The 15,080-nt window shown below is 38.5% G+C and overlaps 1 protein-coding gene across 5 annotated transcripts in view; it reads right to left on the reverse strand.

Moving 5' to 3' along the window:
• DAZAP1 (DAZ associated protein 1) overlaps positions 1-15,080 on the reverse strand; it is an 827,692-nt gene that overhangs the window by 515,795 nt on the left and 296,817 nt on the right. For all 5 annotated transcript variants that reach the window (XM_044053999.1, XM_044054003.1, XM_044054000.1 and 2 more), the window contains exon 5: positions 5,911-6,064. In XM_044053999.1, the coding sequence (XP_043909934.1) occupies positions 5,911-6,064 (154 nt within the window). The remainder of the gene's footprint in view (positions 1-5,910; positions 6,065-15,080) is intronic.

Genomic DNA, 15,080 nt, shown 5'->3' on the forward strand with positions numbered 1-15,080 from the left:
AGCTAGGGTGGAGGAACTGTATGTTTTCTTGCCTATCCTGTCCATTACCTTGCCATCCCTGTCTAAGGATAGCAGTGACAAAGAAGGGATGAGTCTACTCTGTTTGTCTGGGGCTATAGCTATCACTGTGGGGTCTGCCATGGGTGCCTTCAATAAAAATTTGTGGTTATCAGGGACCTTGCAAATATGATTAGGACTCTTGGGGGCAGGTGGTTGAGAGCCTGGGTTTTTTGAGAGTGATGCAAATGCATCTAAATATGCAGGAATCACTGGGGGAATGGCTGACGGAAACTGTTTCAACCTGCAGAAGCTCAAAATACCTTTTTTTGAGTTTGCCATCTGGGTAGTATCCCATTTAAAATACTTCCTCATTTTTGTAATAGTCTCTCCAAATGTAAAGTCCTCTGGAGAGGAGTCTCCCTCTATGGAATCCACATCAGGTGAGTACTATTCCAAGGAGGAGGCTATTTGGGATGAGAGGAAGAGGATAAGGCTTCTTCTTGAGAAAAGGCAGGAAGGATAGAAGCAGCTGAGGCAGGTCTTGGGCCAAGTATAGGTATAGTGGGAGCAGAGGAGGCTGATGGCCATGAAGGCCTGCATCAAGGATTGGGTGAAGGACTGCCAGTCTGGTTGTCCTTCTGAAGGAGCATACAAATGTTTAGTCTTTCATCTCTTTCTTAAGAGGGTAGCTTTAGAAGTAGTGGGCCTAATTTCAGGGGTCTGCCCTATACAGGAATGATCCTGGACCACAGAAAATTGACCACTGGAGCCTGGTTCACCCTCAATTTCATTAACAGACGTCGGAATAACCTCCGTGGATGTGCCAGCTGGTACTTTGGAAGCAGCATCCAAGGTCAAGTGCCAAAGACTGCTCTAGTGGATGTCCCTCAACCCCTATATCAGTGGTTGGCAAGCCATTCGACGACAGAGGGGCAGAGACGGTAGGCCTTGAAACTTTGGCTTTTTTTACTGGAGGTTCCACCAGGGCGGCAGTCTCTGGATCCATTCTCAACGCTAACTTTTTTAAACCTCTGATTCTATAAATATAAGTTGAGTGCAGCCAGATGGCTTCTGAGCATTTTGGGTACAAAAGACTGGCAGATGGCGCAGGAGATATGATTGTGTTCCCGGCCTAAACAAAAAATGCAATGGTCATGAGAGTCTATCCGAGATTTGATGTCCATATTTGCATTTCCCTTTCTTAGCGGACATCGGCTAAGAACAGACTAACAAACCAAGCTCAAGCAAAAAAAAATATTAAGAATTCCCCAATGGGGTACTTAGCTTTTGTCATCTTGAAGGAGAGGAGCAAAGCGATCGATCTGATGTTCAACTGCTGCAGAAGAGTTCAGGGGTCTGTGCGTGCAGACATCACATTTAAGGCCCCTGATTTATGGCCCTATGTGCGACGTCCTACTCACTAACTGCGACCAGGCTTTTGCATAGGAGCAGACATTTGGGTCGCCTGAAGTGGAGGATCCCACAGCAAGAATACTGCAACATGAGAACAGAAGGACATCCTCCATGCTTGCAACACTGGAGAGATGGCAGCAGATTCAGGTTAGTCAATACATGGTAGGTCCATGCATCACTTTTTGCTCTACAAAGATTCCTTGGGATTGACACTTATGACTCATTATACAGCTGAGCATTTCCCTAAAAAAAAATCCGCTAGAGGAGAAACAAATGACATGATCTTAATGGTGTCAGTAATACAGACAGTAAATCTGTGAAATTTACTCTTACTGGCTTCCCTCCTTACTAATGATATAGTCAGACAGACGAGGGAAAGAACTTTCTTCATTTTCACACAGACTTGTTGGCTAGAGGTGATATGAAGGGGGACGAGGTGAGATGAAAGCCCAAAAACATACAAACATGCTGCCTAGCAAATGTTTAGCAGAAATGGTCAGGCCAGATGGCATTGGGACAGGTGTCTCTGGGCTCAACTCTCAATCTAAATGCTATGCGGATGGACAGCTTAAAAAAACAGTAACAGTGGCTTACAACAATGACTTTCTTTAGCAGAAAAGGTGAGGATGCTTTCCTCTACAGCTTAGGTGTCCGTATGAAACACAGGAACAGTAGTTACTGCCTTTCAGTTGTGGTGCAGTAATTATAAGAAATTAATCTTGGTCAACTGGAGAAGGCACTAATTCACTGCGGACCTCTAACAGGGCAGTGATAAATGGCTGTACTTTAGAATTTAGGGGCATGGATTTATCTGGTGACACCATGCAATGGGAATCCTCAGACCCCAGTATGCTGACAGTCAGCAAAACCTCTTGCATCGTGCCCATTTCCAGGGTAAGAACACCCCCCCCCCCCCATATCTTATACCCTTTTTCTTAAAGCTCACAATGGAGAAAATTACAGGTGATGTTGGAGAGAATGACAAGTTCATGCCCTAAACAGCCCTTGAACAATCTGATGCTACTTTTCAGAGTTTTTTTTTTAATAGGATTGTACACTATTTTTACTACTAATCCTGGGCTACGCAAAAAAGGTATTAAAGGTGAAGACCTTTTGGCAGGAATTGCCTACCACAATCACACTTGCTGACAATTTTTTTTCAATGATGCTGAGCAATCTACCAAAAAGTAATGCAGTCTGTCTAATCTGGCAGATAGTGTGAAGGACATTTCTTGTAGTCCCCAGTTTGATTTCCTCTGCCTTAGACTGAAAGTCACTTAGACAGTGCTCAAAAGCAGAATCTGAAAAAGGTTCAAGTGGATCAAGTGCTCTACCCAGTTTAACAAGCAAATAAACCACGCTCCCAAAGATGCGCAGAGTACTTTAAACATAAAATAAAGTACTATTATGACAAAAGGTTGCTAAATAGTTAGTCATCCTGTATGCATCTGGAAGTCTGGATCCTTTTGCTAGTGATGACATATGGAACATGGTAAAGATAACTAAAAATGCAACATGCTTCTCTCACCCTTCTACCCAGCATTAGTCTGAGGTCTATGATATGAGAAGACCATCTAGCTGTAGCATGTCTGAAGTTTTGAAATCTTGCCATTCATAGTAACAGACTCTCGGAACAGTGATATCTATGATGAAATATCTTAATATTCTGTACAAAGTCAAGCTGATGTACAAGCACTAACAAAATCTCTCCACCGATGAAATCTCCAAACACAGAAAAGCATTTCCATCTTACTCAACAAGGGAGGATTTTACCACAGCATTTGATGGTTATCACTAAGTGCACCCAACTACACAGTTCACTCAGATGACTAACCAAGCTGTCACACATTACTGTATACCACAGTATTAAGATAAGCAGCACGTATAAATCTATCCCCATTCAATAGACTGCATCCTCTCACAAACCATTCAAAGGGAAAAAAAAATCATCACTTTTGTCACAATTAACAGCTGCAGTCCTGGAATAATTTTCTGCATTGCAGTTGAGCTACCCTAGTAACATAGAACTGATTAAAAAAAAAATAAATAAATAATTTTATAAACGAGCACTTTAGCCCTTTGGAAAATGCAAAAAAAAAAATAAATAAATAATAAACAAAAAAGTGGATATAAAAAGTGTACACATCCCTGTTAAAATGCCAGGTTTTGGTGATATAAAAAATGAGACCACAATAAATCATTTCAAAACTTCTCCCACCTTTAATGTAATCTATAACCTGTACAATTCTATTGAAAAGCAAATAAATCTGTTAGGGGAAAAAATAAAAAATAAAAAATAAAAAAAGTACAATAAGCTGGTCGCTTAAGTGTGCACACCCTTAAACTAATACTTTGTTGAAGCACGTTTTGATTTAATTACAGCAAACAGTCTTCTTGGGTATGAGTCTATCAGCATGGCACATCTTGACTTGGCAATATCTGCCCACTCTTCCTTGCAAAAGCACTCCAAATCTATCAGATTGCGAGGGCATCTCTTGTGCACAGCCCTCTTCAAGTCACCCCACAGATTTTCTGTTGGATTTAGGTCTGGGCTCTGGCTGCACCATTCCAAAACTATAATTTCGTTCTGGTGAAGCCATTCTTTTTCTGACTTGGATATATGATTGGGGTCATTGTCATGTCGAAAGGTGAAATTCTTCCATCTTCAGCTTTCAAGCAGACACCTAAAGGGTTTGGGCCAAAAGTGACTGGTATTTGGAACTGTTCATAATTCTCTCCACCTTGACTCAAGCCCCAGTTCCAGCTGAAGAAAAGCAACCCCAAAGCATGATACTGCCATCACCATGCTTCACTGTGGGGATGGTGTTCTTTTGGTGATGTGAAGTGTTGTTTTTGTACCAAACATACCTTTTGGAATTGTGGCCAAAAAGTTCAACCTTTGTCTCAACAGACAAACACATTTTTATACATGGTTTTGGGAGACTTGATGTATTGTTTTGCAAATTATAGCCAGGCCTGGATGTTTTTCTGTGTAAGAAAATGCTTCCTTCTTCGAACCCTAAACCATAGGCCAGACATATGGAGAATACCGGAGATTGTTGTCACATTACTCAACCAGGACTTGCCAGAAATTCCTGCAGCTCCTTCAGTGTTGCTGTAGGTCTCTTGGCAGTCTCCCTGACCAGTCAATCTTGTTTTTTCATCAATTTTGGAAGGACGTTCAGTTCTTTGCAACGTCACTGCTGTCCCATATTTTCTCCATGTTTTGCTGACTGTCTTCACTGTGTTCCATGTTATATCCAATGCTGTGGAAATTCTTTTGTATCCTTCTCCTGACTGACATCTTTCAACAATGAGATCCTTTTGATGCTTTCTAAGATCTCTGCGAACCATGGCTTTTGCTGAAGCAGGTAACTGAGTAAATGTCACGAAAATCCAACTAGGACAGCTGAACCTTATTTGGGGTTAATCAGTCTCTTTGATGGCAGGTGTGTACCCAAGTAGACTGAATGCTGAAGCACATTTTGCTTTAATTACAGCAAAGTATAAGTTTAAGGGTGTGCACACTTATGAAACCAGCTTATTGCAAGATTTTTTTTTATATTTTTCTCATAACAGATTTGTTTGCTTTTCAATTGAATTGTACAGATTATAGGTCACATTAAAGATGGGAAAAGCTTTGAAATTATTTATCGTGGTCTCATTTTTTTATATCACAAAAACCTGACATTTTAACCGGGGTGTGTGCACTTTTTATATTCACTGTGTGTGTGTGTGTGTGTGTGTGTATATACATATATCCAGTGGAAACCATTTTTTTTTGTAAACAGTTGACCGAGGCATGTCACTACGATTTGAAGTGTTAATGTCCCCATTTGTATGAGCAGACTACAAAGCCATACCTCATGGAAAACAGTAGTCTACAAGGGAGCCAGCATGTTTAAACAGTAGGGATTCCACACACAAACGTACCATTTGGAGGAAATGGGAATGCTTCCAGCACCAAACCCCATTGCATACACTAAACCTAGAAGGAGCTAGCACATTTATAGGGGGACAGGGACAAAGGCAGGGTTGCCCCCACCATCACACACAAGCTCTTCATGTTAGCCACAATATGACAACCACTCCAATTCACAGTTGATAAACTCATAAGGCAACCCACACAAGCAATTTAAGGTAACTTCCTCTTAAAAAGACCAGTATTAATGAAAAAAAATGTCAGTGTATACTCCACAACTACAAGGGTGGCCCTGGAGCTAGAACATAGCTAAGGACCAAGAAAGGGAATGAAAGTTGGCAATGTATTATCCTTTGATACTAGGATAGCTCAGCTGCAACACAGATGGGAGTGTGTACATAAACTATGGGAATGAAAGAACCCCAGTCCTGCATGTCAAGCCAAATGTGGAATACATTTATTCAGAATAAATACCTCTTCAAGAAAACTTTTCTGCTGCATTAAATGGCATATGTCTCTTTAAAGACCATTTCTCATTAGTTCTACTTGCGCACTTCAAGAAGCAAACAACCTACCTTGTGTGGCATAGCCTTGCTGCCATGTTTGTGCAGGCTGTCCTGTCCAGCCATTGGCTGTGTTCAACATTGCTCTGCTTCCCCATTGGCTGCCCACTTGTTGGCCTATTCCGAGTATTTTACTATCACGAGGCTCAGCTCGCTTCACTTCCACCTAAACCAATAGGGAACAAAACATTTAATACAGAAGCATGCATTACTGCACCCCCTTCCCTTCTCACACAAACACACACACACACACACACACACACCTTTAAATTACAATGGGTCACATACCTTTAAAGCTTAAAATTAAATCAACTTAAACTTACTTAAGCCAATAACACAAATGTTTCTCAGGTACAGAAACAAAAAATATGTAGACAAAGTATTAATGCAAAAGCTAGATCAAAGATTTTCTTAAAACACTACTACCCCCTTTTCTATGACATCTACCAATGCACTGATAACATGTTATGGGGCTAAGTAAAAAAAAAAAGGCACTCTGCAATTCTGCTAGCCTTAAGTTTGAATAAAAATTGCACTTCTGCAGCTTAAGGTGGTCAAGCTGTTAGAAAATATACAGAAAAGATAATATGGAAAAGAGATACTAATGTACTTAAAACATTTGCATTTTTTAAGCTGCATAGTTTTAAGTTAACAAACAGACCCATCTCCAGTATTTATAAAAAAACTACAGTATCAATACCTGAGAAACACAAAACTTACTTCTAAATGGCATAACTTCAATATACAAGTATAAATATAATGTATATAACATATATATGTATATATCTACTTATACATTATTAAAAAATCCAATAAAAATAAAGACTTACCTCACCCAGGCTAACTCTTAAAGAATCTCACATTTATTAACTTGACAATTATGTCAGAAGGTAATGGATGTGGTAAGAATCTTACACTATATCTAACAGAAAAAAGTAAACAAAACATGCAGGTAATACAAAGTGGACAATTAAAAATAAATCTTCATACTGTGTTGAACTAAAGGCAAAACACTCTGATTAAATGAACGTTTCTGACAGCTTTTCAGAAATAATGAAAATTAATCCTAGGTACACACACTCAAACATTAACCTGCTAGTACTTACAGACATTGCTGCACATAAGGGTGTTGTGAGGTATCAGCTTAATTAGTGAGTGCCATACAAACAAAAGCGGACAGTAATTGCTAGTCAGCGCACAACTCACCATGAGCTACTACATCTATGAAACAGCACAAATTCTTAAAGTCATTATGAGAAAGGACCTCTTAGGTGCTGGCTAAACATTTTACACTCTCCTCTTAATCAATCAGGCTTTCAGTTTTTAAGCCCATATATCTTATATCGGCTTGCAAAAAATGTATAACAGCTTCCTTTAAAGGATTTAGGATATACAACTTTACCAGGCAACAGCTGCCAGTAGAAAACCAGGAAAGGGGGTTGCAGAGACAGTGGAAGTGCCACTTCAATTTTAAATGCGAAAAGAACAGTGCCCCCACGTCTATCGACCTGCAGTGCTGACCACTATACATTCTTTAATTACTCGGACTATAACAAGTAGCATTAAAGTCAAAAAGCTCTTCTGGACAAAAAACTGCAGAAGCCCCGCCCCACTAACTAAATGAATGGCCTGGACAGAAGCAAATGTATAAAAACTCTGAGGACATATGCAAACATTTTTGCAAACTAATTCTCCAGTCGATGCAGTAACAAGACTGATAAACATGTTCTGAATCAACTGACTGCAATGCATTTAAAGCAGCTACACACACTCATGATGCTTACAAAGTTTACATGTGCTATGTCTTATCATAGCAGCAGATGTTTGAGTATATGACAGCTGCAGTAGAACTTGCTACTGGGACTTAAGCTACAGGAGCTTCCTGCCCAGCATCTCATTTAATTTCCCAAGCTTTACTCCCTTCCCACTCCAGATTGGATAGGTGAACACCCTTTAGAATCATCAGTACAGTTACACCAGTGTCAAAACCTTTTCAGATGATATAAGAATGTCAAGCGGTCTTGACAAATGTGCAAAAGCAACCTTTAAAGCAGGAAAGCTGCAACACCAAGAAATCAGCAGTCTGGGACAGAAATGTGCTATAAAAACTTAAGCAAGAGGTAGTGTACAAATATTTGGGAACTGATGAAGGATCAATCATAAAACATGAACAAATGTGAATAAAAATTTATTAAGGGATATGTTAGAAGACTACAATTAATATTGAGGACAGCACTGACATCTAGAAAAAAAGTCCAAGCCATAAACCAATTTGCTAGTCTTGTCCTAACTTACAGTTTTGGAGTGACTGACTGTCCCCTGAAGGTGTTGGATCGGTTGGACAGGTAAGCAAGGAGAATGCTTCATGCTTATCAAATGATTTATAAAAAAATTGTGTATACCAAGACTATATACTCCCTGTTCTGAAGGAGGTATGTGCCTCCTCGAAACTAATTACATGTATAGATCTGTAATCGTAGGACTGTATACAGCTGACCCCAAAACCAAAACATAGTGAAAGTTTTAAAACACGAGGAGAGCAAGTCTAAGATTACTTCCCTACTTAGTTTAGCAGAAGCGTATCATTGTCAACCGGGAATGGAAATCAAATCAGAAGTAGAAAAATATCAGGCACCAACTGAATGTGCCAAAAACAAAATTTAAGGTGAAGGATCAGATAAGCAGGCAAGAAATGTGGAAAATGCATAACTATAATTACAAGCAGAGAAAACTCTTGGAACAATAATGTTGATTAGGATTGAATGCAGGAACAGTTCAGGAGAGGTTAATTTAAACCAAAGGACGAAAGGTTAATATCGGCAGCCCAATATAGTGGACTACGGTACACACTGGTTTACAAAGTCCATTGAACACACAGGAGAAACAGACAAAAGCAGATTCTGTAAAACAACACTGGAAACAATCTCGCATCTTGTTGGTTGCGCTATTCTAATGGTAGGACGACTGCACACTTAAAGGCATAATAATGTGGCAAGACTGCTGCATTGCAGATTGTGCAAACCTTATAATATTGAAGTAGCTGAAAAACATTGGAAACATAAGCCACAAAGCATTACAGAAAATGAAGTTTATATCACATGGGATCACCCATTACCAACTGTTCAAAAAAGATGCAAGAAAACCAGATATAGTAGTCCATGAAAATAAGACAAAAGTAGTACTGATCGTTGAAATTGCTACACCCAGTGACTACAGTGTCTTATGTACAGATACACACACAAAGGCATAAAATTCCAGGATTTGCAGGCAGAAATGAGGGCAATGTGGAAGATGGACACCCAGGCAGTTCCAAATAGTAGTAGGAGCAACAGGTTTTATAAAAAAGAATTTACAATCGTAAATAGATACATTACCTACACTTGTAACTCCTTATGAATTGCAGGAGTCGTCAATACTGGGCACACTGCAGGTGCTGTGAAGCACACTTCTGGCCAACAAAGATTAAAATACTAATTTCATGAACTTTAATCATACATTGACTTAGGAGTGCAGGCCATTCCTGTCATGGTATTGGAAACCCAAAAGAGTTGGAGAAACTAAAACAAAAATTGTCTACCCACACCATTTTTGGTTCTTTCTTACCCAGGACAGCAGCAAGGCAGAGATCCTGCTGCTTTCTGAGAAAGGTCCTAGGGTACCTGGGCTTATCAAATAAGTATGAACAGTCCTGAGAACCTATTACAGGATGAAGGTGATGGGACAATTGCATAGGAATAGGTATTCCACTCCAGTTCTAGGACACACTGGAAACAGAACAGGGAAATATGGGAGGGAAACTTATACTGTAACAGTGATCTACTTGAAAAGCTACTACTACTTAGGTCCACACACATACATTCTTATACTCTTCACGTAGCTCACTGCTGCAATACTACTTACTACTGGGACACTAAGCAAAACTCACAAGGAACAGTAGCTGGAAGAGTGACTAACAAGCCCTGTAGGACAACAGTAGTAAACCAACCCCTATTCAGGAATCAATGTTTAACATTACACTGTTGAGTAAAGCTATGGATAAAAGACCAGGTGGCTGCCTCTACAACTGTCTGCAAACCTAAAGGTACAGCTACAGTAGCAAATCTCTCTGGTTCGATGATATTTTAACTTTTCTACTTTTTCCATGGCAAGCAACAGCAAATAATGATACAAAACAGACCAACCACTTGGAAGATTATCCAAGCGTTGGCTTTCCATTTTGCTTGGCTGCAAAAGGCATAAAAAGTTTATCTAAGTTTTAATGACCATGACTGTCTAAATTAGCATCTCAGATGCCTGTAAAAAAAGGAATTCAATATTCTGTCACTTTTGTTTTGGGGTTAGGAAAAAAAAACAGTTGGCTGCAAAGCCTGACAGAAAATTCATTAGACTAAAAGACAGGCTCGTTCTAAGGTTAACACCATGTTTGAGGGACACTAGAAAGTTTTTGCACATCTGCTTACAGCCCTGACACTGTTCTAGTTGAAGTGGAGTGATGGCTAACAAAAGTAGTCTTCAAGTCAGGAGTACCAGAAACACAGACGCAGCACATTTGAAGTAAGACTGCATAAGCTTTAACTGGACCAACTTTTGGCCCTATGGAGCATCTGCCTTTCTAAGTGTTCTCAAATGTAGAACTGTTTAACAAGCTGCTGTATTGCAGGTTGCGACAGATTAATGGTGGACAACCACTCAGGCATAAACCAAACCTGAATGAAAAATGGCTCAGGCAGGTATTGCAGGACCACTGGCAATGAAAATGAAAGTTCTGATTACTTCTTGGTCAGTACAACAGTTAAACAAGAAGCAAGCTGGAACTGGCGGTCATGTGTCCTACACAAATAAGGATTTTAACTTCAACAGATGGACAACAAGCAATTTTTGTTTTAAATGAGGTACTGAAAATATTAGTTATACAAATAACAACGATGCAGAGCATTTACTTAAAGATTTAAACAAACTGTATGCATTCAAAATGGCACAAATGGAGATTGATTATCTCAATGAATGTATATGAGTTAAGAGAGTGCCAAAAGGTTTACGTTTTAACAGATTTCCTAATAATGCAACACCTGGGTCTGATTTATTTAATGATATATCTGAATTGTATAACAAAGCAGGGCTTGAAATGTTGGGTTTAATGGTGCAGGACTATGAAAGCAAAGCTTCGGTTTTGCTCACAGAGGTCAATACACTTAACAATGCAATAGTTAACGGCTCTAATTTTTGTAGTGTCAAAAAAGATTATGAAGGGTCATTCAAAGAAGTGGATGAATACTCTGTTTCAGAGTTGTCAACAGAAAAATTAAAAAACTAGAACGAGACCTACAGGAATACAATGATGGTGTTGCATACTGTTTTAGCAATAAGAGTAGATGGTCACGTGATGTTAACAATAAGAATGGGTCAAGTAATGAACAAGTGTTTGAAAATGATGAAGTAGGTTATGTTGATGCACCTAGGAGGAGCGAAAGGTTGGCTCAAAAATCCAACCAGCCACAAAATTCATCAGTCCAGGGGTTTTTTCAGGGCCCAGGGAGGCAGGGGAACAGACAATTCATGCCATATGCACAGACGTGGAGCAAATCCAAGAGATGAGACATGACAAGGATTACAGCATAGCCTGTGACAAAAGCAACACAGACAAAGTTAAAGCCCCTATTTGTAATATTAAGAAAAAAGACAATTTCACAATATATAATTACACAGAAATTGTTGTTAATGATAATTATTTTGATTTATTGACAAAGGGGTTACATTTTGTACCAGCCAAATCGCTTAATATTACTGAAACTGTGTTGGACTTAAAACTGTTCACACGTCAGTTAAATTTGAACATTTATTTTAAAGGGAGGGACTACGCTCCCAGTCTCCTACACCGTTCTAGCACATTTAATCCACCTTTACATCCCTCACTAAGGGTATTTGAGGAAATGGTAGAAGCAGAGATTAGGGGTATTCAAAACAACAAAGACAGGGCATACCAAAGTAATCTCCCAGAGGAATCATTTACACTAATAGACTCCCTGAAAAAGGAGGGTATTAGAGTTATGAAAACTGACAAGGGGGGGTTGTTCTAATGTATAAGCACGACTATGAAGCAAACATATATGCATTACTACATGACACTGAACAATATAGCGAAATATCAGTAAATGAAAGAAACATTGCATATGCAAAAATCAAGTACATGTTGGAAGATCATCTCCTCCAAGGAGCAATCAATGAGCAGTTATTCAATTATTTGTTAGTTCAAAAACCACTTACACCAGTGTTATTTGGAATACCGAAAGTACATAAAGGTTTACACCCACTACATTTTAGGCCAGTTGTAGCTGGGGCTAAAGGTATTACTGAATCACTGGGGAAATATGTGGACATAACACTAAAAAACTTTGTTTCAACACTAAAATATTTGTGCAAAGACTCATGGGAATTTCTCAAGAATATCAAAAGTGAATTCTTCACAGAGACACGATACATGATTTCAATAGATGTCATAAAACTATTTCCAAGTATTCCACACGATGTAGGGTTGAAATGGTTCAATGAGTTATTGGCCACCTCATCTGGTCTTAGTAATAACATCATAGGTCTCTTAGTTGAGTTCATGGAAGTTATTTTAAATAACAATTTCATCTTTTTCAATGGAGAACTATTTAAGCAAAAAAGGGGGGTTGCCATGGGCACCCCATGTGCGTCAGCGTATGCAAACATAGTTCTGTCATTCTGGGAGACAGAACACATATTTAAATCAAAATGGACCAGGTACATCTTACATTACCAACGCTATTTGGATGACATATGTATGTTTTGGAAGGGTGACAGAAAGGACATCGAAGAATTCATAGAATACATTGGTAACACCACACAATTTCTGAGATTTACTTGTAATATACAAACTGACCAACTTCAATATCTAGATGTAAAATTGGAGAAGAATTACACACAAAACTGTTTGTTTTCAATCTAGTGTTTATAGAAAAGAAAGTTATTCCAATATGTTTCTCCATTTTGATAGTTGTCACCCGTTCTCTCAAAAAAGAGGAATTATGAAGGGACAACTAATAAGGGCTTCTAGAATGTGTAGTCAGGATAGTTTATTTAACAAAGAAACATCATTTCTCAGAACATTGTTCAAAGAGAGGGGATACCCTATGAGATTATTTGATGCCCTAGTTGATGAAATTATTTCTAAAAGGACAGATCTGTACTTTCCCCTTCTAGGAACTAGTAGTCAACAAGAGATGACTAACAATAACAACAATAACAAAAATAACAATATCAATAAAGGAAACAATGGAAAGCAGATGAGAGCTTTTGTGTATACATTTAATATGGACAGTTCAATAATAGAAAACATTATAACAAAATATTGGCCAATTTTGGTCTTGAATGATGATATCACCAAAACTATTGACAACAGACCACAATTTATAAGAAAAAGAAACATGAATCTTAAAGACATGCTAGAAAGGGATTGTACAGTTAGTGGAGAAACAACACAAGCACTTCAAGGAACATACAAATGTAAATCATGCAAGCAATGCCCTTATATAGTGAACAACAAGGGGTTATTTTTGAAGTCTAGAGGGTTATATGTTGGAATGACAGGTCATTTTACCTGCAATACAAAAGTAGTGTGTATCTCGGGTTTTGCCAGAGCTGTTTTTGCTTTTATGTTGGCAAAACAGAAAGGAGCTTGAACAAAAGAATATATGAACATCTCTATGATGTAAGTAAGAAAAAAGAGACAAATGCATTTTACAAGCACTCCTTAGTTTGTAAATCCATGAGTTTAAAGTTTTTGGTACTTGAGCAGGTAAAATACAACCCTAGGGGTGGTGACTGGGAAGCTTCACTGGAATACAGAGAACTGCTATGGCAGTTGAAGTTAAATGCATCCAAACCCCCAGGGCTGAATGAAGCCATCAGTTTGAACAGTATTTTGAGGTTGAGAAGGGCCAAATTATGACATAAAACATAAAACACCAGGTGTAACTTTTTAAAAAATAAGAAGTTTTGACACCAGTTAATGCGTTGTATTTTAATTTACCAGTCACAAATTGTTGGTTCTGTTTTTGTTTATGTCTTCATGAGTTAATATTACTTATGTTTCACACATTTTTACATAAGTTTTTTATTATTTATCATAAAATTTGACCAATTGGTAACATCTGAGGTTGTGAACTTGTGCTTGAAAGATAGTTACTAGTTTTAAACTTGATCTTTAATGTACTAATTATGTTTAAGAACACTACAAAATAGACCGCTATTGCTTTAAGTAGTTTTTTAAAATTTTAGAAAAAAGTGGAACTTTGATTTATTTACTGAAAAAGATTTTTATTGGTTAATATATTAATTAACATTAATTAACCTTGGTGGGCAAACAGTATAAAAGACAAATTACAACACTTGTTTGGTATCTTGATAAAGCCCGGGAGGTCCTGGGTGAAAGCGCTTGACTTATTTTGGACTTTTATCTGGCTGACGAATCTGTGGATTTTATTGTCTAATTAAAGAAAATTTTGTATCCTACTTTGGTCTGAAGCCGTGGCTTTTTGCTGGTTACCTGTTCGGGTTCTGAATACTACGTTCTATTTGGCTTGTTACTTCTTGGTCACCAAATTAGAAATATTTTCTATTTGACCAAGTAAAACTGCCTGGTAGTAGGATTCCCTGCCTCCTTCACAACACTCCGCATGCATTTAGTAAACTGGTGCCTAAAAGGCATCAGGAGTAAATCAAGGGAGGCAGATGTGGAGTCATCAGGCTGGTGTGGAAAAGGACTCTTGTCTTGAGTTAGGAAGACCAGTTGTTTTATTGTGAAGGGTTCCTTCTTGGAAATGTGCATGAAGATGAAGGCAATACTGCCCTGGCTACAAGGGTATTAGAAACAATCTTGGCTGGTTCGACTTTACCTTCTGGATTACTATAGGGAGTAGGGGGAATCAGAAGAAATGCATTCAGAGAAATCTTTTAGTTATGTACTTACCATAACTTTAGATGTATGGGATCCATCTAGCCTACATTCTGTACTGATGGGTTGGACTCGGCACGCTATACTATAGAACGAAGTCTCTTATTGGCTGAGCTATCCCACATCCCAGGACGCACCACCACTGCTTCCCCAGATCTTGTTTGTCTGCACACATGCACACACATATAGACTGTTGATATAATAT

The sequence above is a fragment of the Protopterus annectens genome, chromosome 13.part0 (assembly GCF_019279795.1).
Source record: "Protopterus annectens isolate FY-2018-M chromosome 13.part0, PAN1.0, whole genome shotgun sequence".
Classification (NCBI taxonomy): domain Eukaryota; kingdom Metazoa; phylum Chordata; order Ceratodontiformes; family Protopteridae; genus Protopterus; species Protopterus annectens.